Source organism: Ostrinia furnacalis, unplaced genomic scaffold (genome assembly GCF_004193835.3).
Source record: "Ostrinia furnacalis isolate ACB-3 unplaced genomic scaffold, ASM419383v2 OfSCF1268, whole genome shotgun sequence".
In the NCBI taxonomy this organism is placed as follows: domain Eukaryota; kingdom Metazoa; phylum Arthropoda; class Insecta; order Lepidoptera; family Crambidae; genus Ostrinia; species Ostrinia furnacalis.
The window spans coordinates 723,892-742,906 of record NW_021131507.1 but is presented as its reverse complement, the minus strand read 5'-3'; the positions used below and the strand labels follow the sequence as shown (position 1 = coordinate 742,906).

The following is a 19,015-nucleotide window of genomic DNA, read 5'->3' as shown; positions in this document are numbered from 1 at the left end:
TACGACATACATTTCTGTTTGGAGAAATGTTGCAATTTCAGCTCGTAAAAGCTCCTAGATAATTATCTTGGACTTACAAAACTCGCCTTGAAGAAGTCACGCGTTGGATGACAAATATTTTACCTATTCTGTACAGGGTTTACGTCTAAAAAGCATCAAAGGGAGGCTGTTCCAGCAAAAGAATTTATGATCGAGTCATCGTTACCGTAAGTTTACTGATGGTTTGTTAGATAAAGGGTCGACCTGTCGGTGTCCGTAGCCATGTTCTACGATTTACCTTCTTATTTGACTTTTTCAGATACCTTATTTTGTATTAATTTAATTAAATATTTTCCACAAACTGAAAGTTTATATGAGGATTCAGAAGGGATGTTTATTAGGCTTTCACGCAAAAATTACTGAACAGATTTTGATTAAATTTAAGATTCAAACAGCTTGTAATTAGTTCATGAATCAAGTTTTGAGCCAAAAAATAAAGTACTAATTAAATCCGATACTGTGGATTAACGGAAATCTCTCAATGGAAAGGATGTTTGTTCACAAATAGTGCTGTCCATTTGTTTACAGAGTGCGGCGTGTTGAATCGCGAATGATATCTCATGCCCGGTGCAAAACTTCATTGGACGACAGATGGGTAATAATAAGTGTTTTCATCAATAAGCAGTTTTAAAATGTGTATGCTCCTTATTATGGTAAAATAGAAGTGGAATGTCAAGTAAATACCGTACCGTACTAAAGACTTATGAATAGTTAGAAATTTGAAGCTTTTCACACTTATTAGAAAAGAAAAATGTAAAAAAATACTGGTGTATTTTTTACTATCACACCAAAATATCCATTTGTATAGCTGATGTGTTATGGTTAAGTTTTGCTGTTGTTAAATTTATTTACTGAGATTTAAATACAATTTTGTCATCATCATCGATTCATTACTTTTTTTGTAAAAGAAACAAACATTTAACTATCCAAAAAAAATTTGACTATGTAATAGGCTTTTGAATAAAAGAAACTTACCAGAAGCATGCTCATCTAGAGGTTCATATAATTCATGCTCTTCCATTTCCTTCTTCAGCCCTCCGAAAAACATTGGAAGAGTCCATCTGCAACAATAATATTAAATTAATCACAATCAATCAAATGTGTGAGCATATAAAACAGACTAAAATTATTAATAAAATTAATAGAGAATTTCAAGTTAAAGACCTAAATAAATGATTTGCAGACAAATTTTATAGGTACCTGAGATCATCGTTGAGTCAAGGTTTATTATGATTTTTTTATGGTTGGGTTGATAACATGGTGCACACCTAGTACAACTATGTACTCATGCAGTTATCTGTCTGTCTGGGACTCATCCCAGACAGACAGATAACTGCGTATTAAAAACTGCATGTAGTAAAAATATCATTTTACATACAATATCAACAATGATACTGATAAAAATCTGGCTGCGCAGCGTTTTCAGATTATACAGTATGCAAGCATGCAAATCTATTAGATTTAAAAGAATTTAAAACTATGCCCTAATAAATTTCCAGAGCAAAAAAATTGGGGGTACATTATTACATATTTTTAGGGTACATACGAAAATGTTAATGCTGATAATGGGTTGGCTTTGGCCCTTGGATGAGGTGGGCGACCTTTCTTCTTCAGGGATTCCATGGTTCACACAACTGCAACAATAGAAAAAAAACATTTAAAAATATCCAAAATAATGTTAAATTTTTCATGGGTAACCCTGCATATGTTTTGCATTTCCTGTAAGGATTCATTGATGGTTCGAGTGATGATAGTTTTTTAAGCTTATAAATTAATATTCATCAATAAAAATAATTTCCATTAGAGCAGAAAATCACACTAGGCTAAAATTAAGTTGTACTTAATATGGTCATTTATTGATAGTGTAAAATAGGTAGTACTTACTGGAACAACCGCGATCAGAAGAATACAAAACAGGTTACTTTTAATAATTATGGTGATTTTAACATTATCAATGTTCACTGGCTCTATTGAATAAGTTCGACAATTTTATAATTCGTCGGCACGAGATGTTACCTAATAATACCCACAAAAATACTTGTAATTTACAAACTACGGTAAAACACTTTTATTCCGTCAGTATCAATCACTCTGAAGCACTTCGTTTTTATCGGCAAAACAAAACAATTATATCACAGCAACAGATTCACGGCTCAAACATTGAGATAAGATTACTCCGAGTAAAATAAGTGTTGAGCCGTTTCAATGCGCTCTCCGCTAAAAATTTACTGACGGTGAATTTGACTGATGATGATCAAATCCATTCGGCTAAACCTACTAGTGTTGTACGCATTAAACACTTGATATCTATCGATCGATATAGCAGCGATACGATAAAAATAAAATTATTATTGAAAAAACAAAAACTAAACTGCGTAAAAATGAATCAAAATGACTAATTCTTTTGTTGGTGATATGTAATTTATGCCTCCGACTGCATCAACTGCATGTCTTGTTTTTTTTTTAGTTAATTTTTACGCAGTTGGGTTTTGTTTTTTCAATAATAGTTTTATTTGAATCTTCTTAGTTATGTACTAACCATTTTTGTAAGCTACTTAAAAAAGCCCTTTATTTTGATACCCCACTCGATAGGATAAGAAAAAAAAATTTAAGACATTATGGCGCCTAATATCAGCCATTTTGATTTATTTCAATTTTAATTAGCCAGTGTCACTCTCACGATTAAGACCTCACCTCTCACGCTAAAATCAGTCAAGCCGTTTAGGCTGTAGGCCGTGCCAAAGAAATATACATACTACACTCGAAAAACATAACCCTCCTTCTAGCGCAGTTGGGTAATAAGTACTATTGGCAAGTTTTTCGTTCGTTCATATTAGCTAGTTAGACGCTTGTTTTTTTAGTCAACCCCAAATGGACAAAGGACAAATAAATACAAAGAAAAAACGACGGAGCAAAGTGATTTAGAAATTACAATTCCCACTTCTAGGGTGGCTAGTTAGGGGGCTGGATAGTAAAATTACCGCGTAATAAATTATAACGTCTCATCATCTCTCACCTGCCAATGCTCACCAAAATATTATGCTAACAGCGCGTTTGAATCCGAGGCGGGTATCCTTGGGGTGGACGGTGTCGTATTCTATTAGATGTGTACAAGCTGTGCATAAATAGAGATTCGTAAAAATGCTCATTTGACTGAGAAGAGTCTTCAAGCTATCAGAATCCTATATACTTACCACATTTCATCCGCTTTCTGTTTTAGGCGGGTAGCTAAACTCCATTCTGCTTCTCTGGTATTTGACGCTCTGATTCCATGCGGAGGGCACTCGTCCCGTTTATTGCCAACCGCTTGCACTTTTAATAATTAAGACGGTAGATGCAAATTTCGAATTTAAATATAATAACGTTGTTGAGAAATACATTTCAGTAAAGATTTGAGCAGAGTTTCTACTTATGATGTTGCTAGCTCGAAAGCTAAACACTCTATGAAGAACTCCTTTGACTCTAACTAAAACGGAAATGAAAGAAATGGCGGCAAAAGGAAGTAAGTCAAATCAATTCCTATTAATTATTGCGGAAATGACGTCATTTTAGAGTTAAAAATATAGTAGAGACCGGAAGTAGACGCATCTCTCACCAGATGCAGTGCATCTTCACGTCATGCCGAGTAATAATAACCTAATAGAATAGAGCATTTGCATTTTGATGATGATATAATAAAAAAAATATCGATTACCAAATTATCGATAGTTTTGTACCTTACATCACTTTAGAACTGAAGGACGATTGAGCAGCTGACAAGACAATGGCACTGACAAGTGACATATGGTTGCCATTATTATTGAGGTTAGCGCGCGTTTAGTAAATATTATTTTTGGTAATGCAATGGGTATAATTATGTATGTTCATAACCCTCGTTGATTAATAACATTTTTTTTTTAAACTGAAGACTGGGCTGTAAAGCGTAATTCCCATATCTTTTCCTGAAACCAAAGAAAAAAAAATCACACCAAAAAAATAAAACTGTCAATGTCAGTGTCACTCACTGTCACTTTCATCCAGTGTTGCCAGAAGGTTACTTTTGTGACCTTTTAGGTTACTTTTGAACTGCATTGGTTACTTTTAGGTTACACTAATGAAAAGGTTACTTTTAGGTGATTTTTCAGAAATTGTAGAATTAACTTTTAAAGGTTATTCAGTAAAAAATATTAATAGTGACAAATTAAAAATTATGTCATAAACTGCATTTAAACATGAATTTGATTTATTACTTTTTATTCAAAAAAGTTTCATTTTTTTTTTTACCAAACTATATTCCGTAAACATACCTCCTAGAGACAAATGGCTAGAAGGCCAAATGTCATTTAAGGAAGGTAGTCACGCACGTCTGGTACACGGACGGATCCAAAAAGGAAAATAATGTAGGTTGCGGGATCTACGGAGAGAGGCCTAAGCTCAAAGTTAGCCTAAACATGGGGACTGAAGCCTCAATCTTCCAAGCCGAGGTCTTTGCCATAAACAAATGTGCAGAGATAAACTTGGAAAGGAAGCTCCAGGATCAACACATCTACATCAACTCAGACAGCCAAGCAGCACTGCTGGCCTTAACATCCTTCGAATACACGTCAAAATTGGTGCAAACATGCACCGAGACACTGAATGCACTGGGAAATACCAACAAAGTAACGCTTACATGGGTACCAGGACATTCGAATATAGAAGGAAACGAAGTAGCAGATGAACTCGCCAGAGATGGAGCCGATAACCCTCAAATCGGCGTAGAACCGTTCTGTGGCATTACCAAACAACGAGCCACCACGCTACTAACCGCCCTCTGCAAACAAGAGGCTATTGAGTGGTGGAAGTCTACATCGGGACAAAAACACTCAAAAGCACTCATTCAGGGATATAGCAATAAAGTAACTAAGGAACTGCTAAAGTTCAAAAGATACAAAGCCTGTGCAGTGACTAGAATACTGACCGGCCACTGCAAACTAAACAAACATAAATCGAACATGAACATGACCGAGGAAACTCTGTGCAGATTCTGCCATACAGAAGAAGAAACGGCCATGCATGTTCTTTGCTCATGCTTCCCGCTTATGAGCAAAAGAAGTATCCATCTCGGGCGACACATCATGCACCCGGATGAGATAGCAGATATCACGCTCCAAAGAATCTGGAATTTTATAGACTCAACGGGACTAAGCAGTGAACTTTAAAGACAAGGGCTGCCACAATAGATCAAACCTGGTCGAGTTGGCGCAAATAAAGGCCCAAAAACCAATAATAATAATAATACATTTTTTTATACTTCTGGTAATTTCTGACAAGACCCGACTGGCAACACTGCTTTCATCTGTGCTTTCATGTATGNCTTACCAAATGTTCTTATCAACAGAAGTTAATATTCATCTAATACAAATCTTCCTAATTTAATGCATTTATGTCATGGCATAACTTGCAAATGAAATGAGTTCATCGTTTGTAATCAAGCATTCTTGGTCTGGTTTTATTGCTTGTATAGGTTTCTTCTAAACTTATTTGAATAGGAAGTAAAGGTTGGTTCATCTGGATTTTAAGTAACAGTTGACAATAATGACGCGGTGATTCCATAGCAAGCACTTTTATTGTAATTGCAACTTAACACCTTATAAGTTCGATATTAACCTGAAACAAATAGGTACTTATTCACTGTATAAAACACGTATCATCATTCACTGTGTCCTGCAATCTATGCCTGCAATGTACCTACGTGTATTGTATTTTGGGTCCAAACTCCAAAGTATGTTGTTACTCCATGAAACGATCCATATTTAGTTTCCATTGATTTAAATGGAGTTATGAATGATATTGTAATGAAGATTTAATCCTTTGTGTGGTTCAATACTTGATAAAACATGATGTTGCGGCAAGCTGCAATAACCTTTCTCGAGTGGATATCTTATTTGAGAGAAATGTCTTCTTAACAAACATCAATCCAACTGGCAATCCATGCACATGTAGTTCTTATTAATATTGATTGAGAAATTATTGATTTTAGATAAAATTTGTTTAAAGAAAAACACGTTTTTTCGATGAAAATTTTTGACGTTTTTTTTTTTTAATAATGTCTCAGTTGTAGACTTGAGACGGAACTAAATTGATTAAAGTGAAAATTACGACTTTGAATTAATATACTTTTAAATAAACATTTCATTTATAGAATGCAAATAGATTCAATAAAATAATTTATAAATAAAAGTTGAAGTTGTAATTCGAAAATGTTTACTAACTTGATTCCAGACACGCAAAAGACCATTGCCATTGTCGCATAAAGGACAACTATAAAAAAAGTCACTTCCTCTCGGAACTGTCAAAAAAATTCACTCTCTATGGAGCTGTCAAACTCTATGGCGTTTCCACCCCGTGATCAAATGTTTTGGCATATTATAAAGTGCCCAGGCAATTTACATTTTGCCTTCGGCATTTCATAGACCAGCGAGCGTTTGTAAACTGACGACGCCGTTTGTAAAATGCGGAATCATACAATTTGCCTGCGACATATGTATTACTTTTCTCTATGCTTTCATGTCTGCCTGGCCTGGCTGTCACAATTTGTTTATAATTTGTTGTAATTTCAATGTTTTCGTGAAGATAATTTCAATAAATTGTGGGTTACTATATCGTATCGTTCAATGATGACTGAGTTTAATAAATATTAACTTTATTTAAAAAAAGACGTGAAATCGAGATGTAAAAACACATTTGTTGTATAGCCAAAATGAACATTGGGGGAGACAGTGTAAATAAAATAAATAATGTTGAGCTTATTGCGAAGGTATAAAACAATGGTTCTAGTCAGTTTATTTTTCTTTTATATTGGTTGTGGAATTACATTAAGCTTTTTACGACTCGAATGTGTTGCTGCTGTAGCCACAAAGAAACCACAAAAGGCTCTATCAAGTGATGTGGAATACGCCGTGTTGATTCTAAGCAGTCCTGATAATAAAGTTAAAAGAGATGCAATACGAATAACTTGGAAAAAGTTATCAGAAAACATATTTATAGAAAATGGAGAGAAACTTTACAAATGGAACCAAGATTCCGTTGGAACAGGTGTCAAACATGAATTCGTTAAATTTTTCTTTGCTGTGGGCACCCAAGGCTTACATGACATGGTATTAGAAGGTTTAAGAAGAGAATCACAGAATAGTAACGACATGCTTCTTTTAGACTTTCTAGATAGATATGAATATCTAACTTCAAAGTTAATAAATGCAATGAAATGGATAAGTGCTAATTTGAAGGGCTTAAAATATGTTATAAAATGTGATGATGATTCCTTTGTTAGAATTGATCTTATTATTAAGGATTTAGACGCTTATGCACCAGAAATGAACGGTCCAGAACTGAGTCAGTATGTTTCTTTTAAGGTAATAAAAATTTCTTATGTCTCTAAGTAAAACAATTATTACAGAATAATTAAAACAGGTTTTTGTATCTTTTCAGAAAACTTTACCCTCATACAAAGGTTTGTATTGGGGGTATTTTGATGGCAGAGCGACAGCCCGTCTGAGCGGTAAATGGCAGGAAAAAGACTGGTTCTTATGCGACTCCTACTTACCTTATGCTCTAGGCGGTGGCTATATTATATCCAGGAGCATTGTTGATTACATTGCTAGAAATGCTGACTTTTTAAGGTGAGACAAAGTCTTAATGTGAAACTAATAATTTCTATGTATAGGTATGGAGCACTAAACCATAACCTTGTGAACCTAAGAAAACCACCACTGATGGCACACCTATACCATAGTGGTCATGCTAATAATACAAAGATATCTTGATAAAATAATTTTCCTTCTGCTAGTCAATAATCTGTAAGCTACAATGAGCTGTTTTCCATATGATGTTGTTTTGTTTCAGCGTCTACAACTCTGAAGATGTTTCAATGGGTGTGTGGACAGCGGCTCTTGACGGAATCAATAGAGTACACGACACAAGGTTCGATACAGAATGGAAGTCTCGTGGATGCAGCAATCACATGTTAGTAAGGCACAAACAGACTCCACCTGACATGCTCAGCATGAACACAGCGCTAGTTAATTCTAAAGGCGGGAATCTATGCAACACTGAGTCTGTTGAACGGAAATCCTATAGCTATAAATGGGACGTACTTCCAAGCATGTGCTGCAAATAGAACATAATTTTAATAAAGTCCAGTCACAAAAACAATGTAAATACTTTTGAGAAATATGTAATTTTTATTTAACAATTTGAACACAATTACAATAAAAGTAAAATAGACTTGTCACTTAAGGATGTCAATCCAGTTAAATGTATAAATACTCATAATTATTTATAAAAGATATTAATTGTAAGAATAAATCATAGATATGAAAAATATAAACAGTTAAAATGATTCAGGCAAGTTATTCGACATTGGACCTATTTGCAAGATCTGTAATATTAAGCACCTATGTGAGAACACAATCTGAAAAGCCTTGGGAAATACATTCATTACATTCTACTACATAAGACTATACAAATTCATCATCATCATCATTTCAGCCATAGGATGTCCACGGCTGAACAAAGGCCTTCCGCCTTCCCCCAAGGGATATTATACAAATTACTTATCTTATTCTCAAAATGTGATGAAAGGAGAAAAGAATAAGATAGAATAGTTGAACTAAATTAGAATTAAGATTATGAAGCATTAAGAAACTACTTCCATAATTATTCAAATTATAGTTTAAAACCTTTTATTTTCCTTGCATCAATAAATAAATATAATGTATAACTTCTGGCTTTTTCTTAGCATCATTAATTATAATAATTAAATATCCATGGACATTTACATTGCATATCTAGTCCCAAACTTAACAAAGCTTGTACTATCAGTACCAGATAAATATTTATAATAATATATCTATGTATAAATATACGTAAATACCTTTTTCTACATAGTAATAATAAATAGGTCTAATGTCGACTAAGCAAATTGGACAGACATCCTAATATCACATTTGTAAAGGAATATCAAATGATTTTATATTAATTGCGTGGTTTAACTTTTACATCCATGTACGTCTGATTGTTGTAGAATGTAGTCCGTGATAATTCTTCTCTAAAATACTCAATAGTCCTTTGTAACCCATCTTGTAGTGAAACCTGGAATGTTAGAATAATGTTAGTACACTTTTTGTAATAAAGTGTTTAGTTATACATCACTAACATTTGTTTTATTGTAATTAACTATTTTAAACCCTGTTTTTAATCATCAATCATTTATCCATCACTGTACAGTTTCAATTTTTAAATTAGGGTAAGTTAACTTGCAAAGTTGTTACACCTTATGGTTTACCTGATACTGTTGTGATGATTATTAATAGTATTTTTAATTTATCAAGTTAGATCATCAGATGTAGATTGGAAATAGCATACATTTCTGTTGTTCACAAAATTTTGTGCCTTTGTAACTTGGGCATAATGGAAGTTAATATTTCAATATAGTTAATAAGTTAATATAAAATAGCATCTATTACACTGTAATAATTACAGTATGTAGGTACAGACGACAGCACATCAACGTAAATACTGCGACATCTTATGTAGTTCTAAAACGGGCGATATTGCAACAAAAAGGTATAGTTTGACGTGTTGACGACTGTACATAAAATGCCAGGGTTTATGACGCAAGTACACTGTGCGGAGGGCTATCGTTTTTATACTTAACAGTTGGCACCTGGCGATTGACAGGACCTTACTCTACAGTGGCGCCATCTTGATGAGTGCAAATACGATAGTCCTCCTACTACTTTCGCGCTCACCAGTTGGCGCCACTGTCTTCGCTACGAGCAAGTGACAGGACCTTACTCTACAGTGGCGCCAACTGGTGAGCGCTAAAACGATAGCCCTCAACGTAATAGTGTGAACACCATCTCGGTTAACTCTACCTCTCCTTCCCCCGTAGGGAATGCAATCTCGATCTCGGCCTTTTTTAGCGAGATTGATCTCGGATTATTTTTGCCCTAATTTATTCAAATATTGTGAATATTTGCAAAAAATCACAAAACTGCCAAATGCCAATCTCACGAGATCTCGCAGTATTGTTAAATCATAATCTCGCTTGAGCCCCAATCTCTCGAGATTTGCATTACCTATTCCCCCGCCCATGCGTCGCCCATACGGTGTGCGATCTAGACGTATTCCACTTAGAGCACTCGCCCAAATAGCACTTGAATGAATAGCACCTGGCCTATTTCACTTAAAACACCTATCGATATTTTAGGCGGGTGCTATTCGTGGAATTAAAATTTAAAAAATGTCGTTATGTGCTCTAAGGCCCAGAACAGACGGTGAAACGAAACTGCAACTGCTAGTTACTTTTGAGTTGCATCTAAGTTTCTGCCATAGCGTCCGTTGAGAGACCACACATGACGCGACCAGTTTGAAAGTTTCAGTTTCATTCATCAGAATCATCAGAAAGTTGCAGTATCGTTGTAGTTGCGTTTCACCGTCTGTTCTGGGCCTAAGTGGAATATACCAGGTGACATTTGAGCGGGTGTTCGAAGTTATATGTGACGTTACATACCTTAGGTGTCCAATGCAAATGGGCCTCAGCCACAGCGATGTCGGGCCGCCTCCTTTGCGGGTCGTCCTCCACCGCTGCGCCCGTCGCCACAGTGCTTCGGCACCCGGGGACTAGATTCTTTATTATTACTGCGAATTCTGGAATGAATAAAAATATCAATTGGGTAACAGAAAATAAAAAAATTAAAAAAAAACAATACTAATTTACTCGTGCTTCGAGGAACGCGGGTTCCAACCCTGCCGCCTATTGTGGTGAAACCACTCGTAGCATAAGCATTGAGTTTAGTACAAGGGATTAACGGAACTATTAGTAATTTGTGCAATACAAAATTATTAAATAGTTTGATGACGCAGTGAATCTCATTGACGCTATTTTCGTTGATATAGGTCTACTGTCTACGTAAGCGTAGCCTCATAGACGCGTATTCGTCATTTTACGCTTGTTTGTTATACACCCGTAAAATTACGATTTTTACGCATGGCGTAGGCCCGCAGCCAACATACGAAACTGTCGACAAAGACGACGTTCTCACGTCCACAAATATGCGTCGAATAAGCTTCTCTTTCATGGAACAGTTATAGCAATAGGGACACGCGGAATTTATAAATTTTCTGACTGGTTAATAACACTCATGTTTGTGTACCTTCTATAGTGTGCTCCACTGGATTCCCAATGTTGACGGGGAGAGTGTAACTGGACGCCATCAACGATAGGAGTCCGTCCACGAGATCTGACACGTAACAGAAAGAACGCGTCTGCTTTCCATTACCGTATACCTGAAAAAATAGTCAATATCCTTATAAGATAGTGAAATAGAGACAATTTTTTATTAAAAATCATTAATTAACTTGTAGCTGAATTATACTTACACTGACTACTACTACTACTACTACTAGTATTACAACAACCTAACCTAACAGAATGTATAATCTTAGTTTTGGTTTATGGAAGAAGCAGCATAGCAGATTTTGTACAATCAATAGCATGCTTTTTATACATAATTTTGTTTAAAATTAGGTCTTATTACAACTACATAGGATGCCATTTATACATGCAGATATTATGTATACTTACGGTAATAGTTAAATTCTGCAACGCTTGCATAATAAAATTGGACACTACTCGGCCATCAGACGCGTGCATTCGCGGGCCGTATGTGTTGAATATTCTCGCTACTCTAACCGATACATTCTCCTGCTTTGCATATGAGTACGCTAACGTTTCTGCCACTCGTTTACCCTCGTCGTAACAGGCACGAGGCCCTGGAAAAGACAAAAGAAATAAATGTACTAAATGTAGGTATATTTACAGCAGAAAAAATCAATGTTCTACAAGCAGAACAAATAATCAACTGGTGGATAATGTTTTCAAATTTTTAATGTATGTTGGAATCTATAGTATTGTCTTGATTAACGGATATAATATAATTTTGCTGATGTAATGGAACTAGATTGCTAATTAATAGGCATTATAATAATATTGATATGAATAAACATTGTGCTGACCTATAGGATTCACATGCCCCCAATAGGTCTCAGGCTGTGGATGCACCATAGGATCTCCGTAGACTTCAGATGTACTAGCGATTAGAATTCTTGCACCAACACGTCTCGCCAGCCCTGAAAATCGTAAATATTATCAACTTATTAAGTACATTGGGTTATTTGCACTGATAACTTTCAAGTTAAAAGGTCATGACAGTTTGTTTATACAGTTACAAACAATAAGGTTCAAATTAAAGAGTTATATACTTAAATTTGCAGGGTTCGAAAATATCCGATATTTACTATAAATTAGAGATGAAACGGATAGTTGTTTGGCCGGATACCGGATACCGGATATCCGGCCAGCTGCTAGGCCGGATAGCCGGATATCCGGCGGCCGGATAGTTGGCCATTGTCTCGTTGCATGTCGTGACGAGTATAAGCCGTGTGGTGTAAGAGTAGTAAGAGTAAGCCGTGTGGTGACGGCAGAGTAGAATACATTTGTCACCAACCCCTACTCTTCCCGCGGGTGTCGTAAGAGGCGACTTAGGGACTACACATCAAACAGAGAATGGGCAGCAGCGCTCTCTGAAAAACATCAATCTTTTAAACTGCGATCTCCAACCCGCTTGCCAAGCGTGGAGATTATGGCAAAACCCTCCACTATAGTGGAGGAGGCTCATAGTCCAGCAGTGGACTGTAAAGGGCTGTTGATGATGTCGTGACGAGTATAGTGCCGCACAGGTGCTTCGAAGTTCGAACGCGATCAGTGGGTCTATTAGTAGAATAGACTAGTNATTTACCTCGAAGATTAATGTATTTCATTTTATTAATAGGAAATTGTAGTTTTTTTTAATATCCGGTATCCGGCCGGATAGTGAGTTACTATCCGGTATCCGGCCGGATAGTAAATTAGGGCCGGATATCCGGCCTACCGGATAGTTGCCGGATATCCGTTTCATCTCTACTATAAATATCAAAATATCGGATATTTATGATATATATCTGATATATATCAACTTTGATATATATCAATTTTGTATGAAAGCCATAGTATTATTTTATTGCATTATTCATGAATACTATTGCATATGTGTTACATAAACATGTTTTTAATGTTTTTAAAACTTTAAATCAGACAAATAAAGCAAAAACATAAAATATCTTTGAAATACGGCCAAATCACCTAAAAAAATAAAAATCTTATGTCAAAAAGTACAAATACAGTAACAAATTTTAAAAGTTGATATATATCATAAAAACCGGCTTGATATATATCGGATATATATCCGATATATATCTTGATATATATCCCTTGATATATATCCTCGAACCCTGTAAATTTGTAAACTTTATCGAAGTGTTGTTGAACGGTAAGCAACAGTTTCTTATCAGAATGTGCCAATTAGCTGAGCAGTTGGTTTTATGTACTAACCCAACATGTTAATGGTGCCCAAAGTGTTTGTTTTGATTGTTTTCACTGGATTCTGCATGTAGTGTGGAGGACTTGCAGGACTAGCCAAGTGATATATTTCGTCCGCCTGAAATTTTTACAACAACAATGTCATAAGTCATGATTATTTATAAAAAATAAAATAATATTTATCAAGAGTGTAGTTTTGATTAGACTACATAAGGATGATAATTACCTCAACATATAAAGGATTGACAATATCATGATGAATCATCTCAAAGTTGCGATGGCCAAACCAATGTTCGACGTTACGTTTGCGACCCGTAAAGAAGTTGTCCACAACGATTACTTCATGGCCTTGTGTCATGAGAACGTCCACGAGGTGGGAGCCCACAAAGCCTGCTCCACCTGTAACCTGAGATTTGCTTTAGTTATACAATAGCTTTTAAATTTTCAATATAAAACCATGCATAAGAACATACATTTATTGGACATTAAATGGCTTATATTCCAGAATTACCACAAAATGCAACTTATGTTCTATTATAAACATACTAACCAGTATTCTTTTCCTTTCTTTATATCCCAGATATTTGACTTCAGGGTATTTCTGAGGGATCCTTCCTTCTAAGAATGCCAGTTTCTTTTCTAGCTGTTCTATCCGAGCCTTCGCTTCCTGTAGCTCTCTCTTCATACTGTCATCTTTCTTGCTTTCTGGCTCCATTTTTAGCACCGGAACATGGTCTTTCTTTGGCTCTGGTTCAAATTCTTTGTAAGAAATGTCTTTGAGGTCCTGGGTTTTCGCTATTCTTTGGTAACCGGTAATTTTATCATGGATACCTGAACTATCTCTTTTTAATATCAAAATTAGCAGAAGTACTGAAACAAATACAACATAAAGTTTAAGTGTTTACCTGAACAAAGTGGTGATATCTTATGTTACTTTGTAAACATTTAACCTTATTTCTAAGAACAAGCGTGTATTTATTTAAAATAAATTGTTGGTTTATATTGCTTTCTAGGTATGTACAGTGGTTTACACTTTAATGATGTGGAAATAAACTAAGTAAATAAAGAGTTATTTATTACTTACACAGAGACAGAACACACACCACTGTTATTGTCTTTCTGAATTTTAAATATTGTCTTATCATCTCTGGGAGTCTAAAGACTACACTCACATTTTTTTAGAAAACTAAAATGATATTTTCACCCAAAGATTTTCAACACCGACAAAGCCGAAAATATTCCGTGAATCCGTGTTTGTGAATTGTCAAATGATAAATGTCATTGTTGACATTTGCTGTCACTGTCATAGTACGCAGAAGTTTTTTGGCATTTCTTTCAAGCATTGGACCAATGTTATTTGAGACTTTTAATGCTATGCCTATTGTCAAAGTATTTTTAGCTTCACTGTCATCGCTACTAGCAAGCAAGGTCCTGTCACTTGCTAGTAGCGATGACAGTGACACCAACTGGTGAGCGCTAAAGTGGTAGGAGGACTATCGCATTTGCACTCATCAAGATGGCGCCACTGTAGAGTAAGGTCCTGTCAATCGCCAGAGGTACCAACTGTTAAGTATAAAAACGATAGGGCATAGAGTTAATAACTCTATGCGATAGGGCATTAAACCCCGGGCAAAAGTACTAAGTATTAAATTAAAGCAAAATTATAATAAGTTATTTATTACAGATTTTTGTTACATTTTATGTATTTACAATACTTAAGAACCTACTTAATAAAAACTTGTACGTACCTAGTACAATTTTATTAAAGTTATGATTTATCAAACAGGCTAAATTATGTATTGTAAGTAAAATTAATATAAGTTTGTTGTACTTTGTTCTTGTTCACGTAAACTAAAAATTATTTTTATACATTAAAGACTTCAAAAACTTGAAAATAGCTGTAATATTTCATTTAAGGCGTTGGAAAAATAGCTATTAGGGTTTTACTTACAAGACTAAATATTACAAGACACAGTTTAGCTTGAGGTGCTGGAGTCCAATTAATACTGTACTAAGATAACCCATAATGCAAGCAGTCTAGTTAAGTACTAGGAATTGTAAAATTTTACTATAGTTTACAAGGGTCTCTTAATCGTACAGGTATGTCAGGCTGATCGGAAAACAGACCGTCGATTCCAGCCTCTAGGTATACCCTTATTTCACTTCTTAAATCCCCAGTGGCAGTCGAAGAGTCCCCGTTCCTGAATTCAGAGGGTAGGAACGTGTTTTCAGCACGGAACGTGTAAGGGTGGACTTTCAAGCCAGCTGCGTGCGCGTCTTGTACGAAACTAGTAGGCTGCCCGAGCCTATTGTCCGAATCACGAGGTATAATGTAACTTTTATCAGGACCTACTGCATAAGCGTAGTTCGCTACCTTTTTCAATCCTTCTGGAGTAGACATATCGCCATAAGTGAGTCCATTAGGGAGTCCGACTTGATCGAATGGCTTCAGTGATTTATCGCTTTCGTAGAGTTGCAACAGTCTCAATTTTGTCATCTTTTTCAGTTCTTTCAAGTTACTCATTTCAAAAGACTGGATATAAATTGGGGCTTGTCGACCACGATATCCATTATTATGAAGAGTATTCACCACAAGTTGCTCCATAGGCAAGCCAAGGTTCTTGAAATGCGTGCTGTGCTTGATCTCTGGATAAATTCCTATTACGCGCTGCATGCTCAACTGCATGCTTTTTGCTAAATCGATGATCTCCTGGAATGTAGGGATGGCGAAAGCTCCGTTGAGTCTGGCATTGCCAGGTCTTATGTCGGGTATGCGTTCTATAGCTCGAAGGGTTTTTATTTCTTCTAACGTGAAATCTTCTGTGAACCAGCCAGTGATTTCGTTTCCGTCAACGGTCTGGTTTTTGCGGCGCGACGCGAACTCTGGGTGCTCTGAGACGTCTGTCGTGAGGCCTAATTCGTTGTCATGTCGCGCTATAAGTTGCCCGTCTTTCGTCATGACTAGGTCTGGCTCGATGTAGTCGGCGCCCATGGTGATGGCCAGGGCGTATGAGCCAAGGGTGTGTTCAGGCACATAGCCACTGGCTCCACGGTGTCCGATGACCAAGGGGTTGCACTCAGTGACCTCGCGTTTCCATGGATATTTTGCTGGTGCTGCAGCGGTGAGAGCCAGCCCTGCTAGCAGCATCCATCCCGTCAGATGCAGCCCCATATTAGCTGAAACGGGTTTAATTTACAAAATGAGGAAAATGTTTTGTTTACTTTACTTAAAAACAGCAATAATTATTGTTAAATAACTACAAGTACCTACGTAGGCATTTAATTGACCTTTAATTTTAAACGGTGAACTATGACAAGTCTTTATCAAGGAGGTCAGTTACTTATTGACCTACATTAATAGAGTAGAAAATTAACAACATTTTAAAGAATTAATTAAAATCACAAAAAATAAGATTCTTCTAAACCTGAAGATATTTTTTAATAAAAAATCCCAAACATAAAAATAAATTCACTTACGTTTATTGCACAATCAACACAGCGACTGACTAGAAAAACATCACTTATGTAGATAAATAACAACAAGAGTGTGACAAACGTGAGACAATCTCGATTAGCAAAGTTGTAAGTACGTATGTCAGTACTGTTAGCAACAAAATTGTTATTTTATTTTTATAAGTACGAGTAATCTATGTATCTCGTGTATTAAGACTGGTGCGTACTACCGCACTTCGACTTAGTGTGAACATAACTGTGTGGTAAAGGAAAAAAATGTCGGTATGTTACCTTGTGGTGCCACCTTGATTCTTATTGTAACATTGTAGAGACTTAACCAGAAGATAACTATGGCATTAATTAATGTAAATAGATCGTTCGTGAAAATTCCATCGGAAAATTGTCACAATGTTGAATAATTACTAGTCAAGTTTAGACACATACATATTGCCTTTAATTAGTTAGGTATCAACAATTATTGTAATGGCATAAATTATTGTGAGGGTCACATTTCTTTCACTTCGTTTAAAATCTTTCAAGAAAAATTCGTGGGGGTCAAATGTAACATGCAAATGTCATACAAATAAACTTAAATATTAATTGAAAGTTATAAATAGGGAACCTAACTAAATAATGTAATTTTTTATTGTAAAAGCTAAGATATCTTCGGGCGTAGTGGCTAGCTGCAGCGCGAGTTCACATCCCGGTCAGGTCAAATGTTAAAAGGCATAATTTTATAATGAAAAGATAGGACGGCTTATGTTTAGCACTTACTTAGTTAAAAAATTCGTAATACAGCAGCTATACACCAAATACACCAAACTGACTTCTTAGAGGAAAAACAATGAACTGAAAAGACATTGTAAATCTTTATTTATCGTTCATACAGTGTGTTCAGATGTTAGTGTTTGTATTCATACATATTTTCCTTGTGTTCACTTATGTAGTAAGTAAAATAATATTCGGAAGTTTTCCGTCTGCTGAGACATTGTTATATTTTAACTCTTATGTTGATAAACCAATTTTATTTAAAATCAAATGAACGTGAATTTTAATTTAAGAATAACATGTAGGTAAGCAAATAATTAATGTCGTTCGCTACTTTTATAAGAATAATCGTAATAAAAGCCAACAAGACAATTTCTAAAAATTTGTTTACTTAAGTGACCACACATCGTGAATTGTGATGATTCAATAATGATTGTGTGACTTACTGTACTTTGGATTGTTTTCAGATAAGAGTGATGCCTTGTGACTTTAGATAGAGTGTGGCCCGTATTAATAAACTTATCTTACTGTGGGTAAGTACCGATCTTAAGTAGGAAATCTTAACTTAAAAATAAATTTACTTACTTACTTCACGTCTTCTAGACTTATGCCTGTATGTAGAGTTGTAGATAATCTGACATTCTGTCGTGTTATACCTACCTATTTTCTAGAATTTTGTGATCGCTTCGCTACGTATTGTTTTTATTAAGTAACTCGAATTGCTAACTTTACGCACGCAATGCTGAGATACGGTATTATTTCTTGTATTATTACCTACCTATTGTTGTACTTATACATTTTTTGATAGTTACTTAACGTATAAGTATGTATCAAGTTTTTACGTGTAACGTAGAGGAATATTATTACATTGTAGGCCCTATCTATTTTGTCAATATGCACCACATGACCTTTTCGTAACGTATCGATTTTAAAGTGAATAGCCGACCTCTATGTAAAATCAGAACAGTCGTATATTTATTGTTGATTCCGGTTCAGTTAAATTATCTGAAATGCTCGGAGTTTGTGTGTAAGTATTTAAATAAATGACCTTACCTACTCAATGTAAATAAGAAATAGAGCCGTTATAGCGTGATGCTCGCATGATTATGCGTTATTTTTTCTGTTTCTTATCACCAGACACGCCTACTTGCTGCGAGATATCTAATCATCTAGCTAGTCATACCTTACATTTTTTTTTTTAATTTTCAAACAAATATTATTTTTTATTAAATCTAATCATCTTTAGTCGATCAGTAGATCAAGCGCCGCAAGTGGTACTGGATCGAGATAAAACGCGAAGCTCAAGACCGAACG

At 35.5% G+C, this 19,015-nt stretch overlaps 3 protein-coding genes and 1 long non-coding RNA gene across 5 annotated transcripts; 1 reads left to right on the top strand and 3 right to left on the bottom strand.

Annotated features, from left to right (window-relative positions):
* Positions 1 to 1,012: 1,012 nt before the first annotated feature.
* LOC114352170 (uncharacterized) lies at positions 1,013 to 2,316 on the bottom strand. Its single transcript, XR_003655838.1, has 3 exons — positions 1,924 to 2,316; positions 1,586 to 1,673; positions 1,013 to 1,100 (listed from the first exon to the last, which is right to left on the bottom strand). It is a non-coding gene; the product is annotated as an uncharacterized LOC114352170 (long non-coding RNA).
* A 4,239-nt stretch (positions 2,317 to 6,555) lies between these two features.
* On the top strand, positions 6,556 to 8,683 carry beta3GalTII (beta-1,3-galactosyltransferase 6). Its single transcript, XM_028303660.1, has 3 exons — positions 6,556 to 7,412; positions 7,489 to 7,679; positions 7,903 to 8,683. The coding sequence occupies exons 1-3, from the start codon at positions 6,798 to 6,800 to the stop codon at positions 8,174 to 8,176; spliced, it is 1,080 nt and encodes a 359-aa protein (XP_028159461.1). The 5' UTR covers positions 6,556 to 6,797; the 3' UTR covers positions 8,177 to 8,683.
* Positions 8,684 to 8,987: 304 nt separating this feature from the next.
* Positions 8,988 to 14,759, bottom strand: Uxs (UDP-xylose synthase). Its single transcript, XM_028303655.1, has 9 exons — positions 14,565 to 14,759; positions 14,031 to 14,350; positions 13,707 to 13,886; positions 13,493 to 13,598; positions 12,079 to 12,192; positions 11,648 to 11,835; positions 11,217 to 11,349; positions 10,574 to 10,710; positions 8,988 to 9,150 (listed from the first exon to the last, which is right to left on the bottom strand). Exons 1-9 carry the CDS (start codon positions 14,623 to 14,625, stop codon positions 9,034 to 9,036), a joined length of 1,356 nt encoding a protein of 451 aa, XP_028159456.1. The 5' UTR covers positions 14,626 to 14,759; the 3' UTR covers positions 8,988 to 9,033.
* A 394-nt stretch (positions 14,760 to 15,153) lies between these two features.
* Positions 15,154 to 17,792, bottom strand: LOC114352164 (glycerophosphodiester phosphodiesterase GDPD6-like). Of its 2 annotated transcripts, none has more exons than XM_028303657.1 (2): positions 16,958 to 17,218; positions 15,154 to 16,657 (listed from the first exon to the last, which is right to left on the bottom strand). In XM_028303657.1, exon 2 carries the CDS (start codon positions 16,650 to 16,652, stop codon positions 15,549 to 15,551), a length of 1,104 nt encoding a protein of 367 aa, XP_028159458.1. In that variant the 5' UTR covers positions 16,653 to 16,657; positions 16,958 to 17,218; the 3' UTR covers positions 15,154 to 15,548. The 2 variants fall into 2 exon arrangements, with proteins under 2 accessions (XP_028159458.1, XP_028159459.1); XM_028303658.1 differs by lacking the exon at positions 16,958 to 17,218 and adding an exon at positions 17,708 to 17,792 and having other exon boundaries at positions 15,252 to 16,657.
* Between the last annotated feature and the right edge of the window lie 1,223 nt (positions 17,793 to 19,015).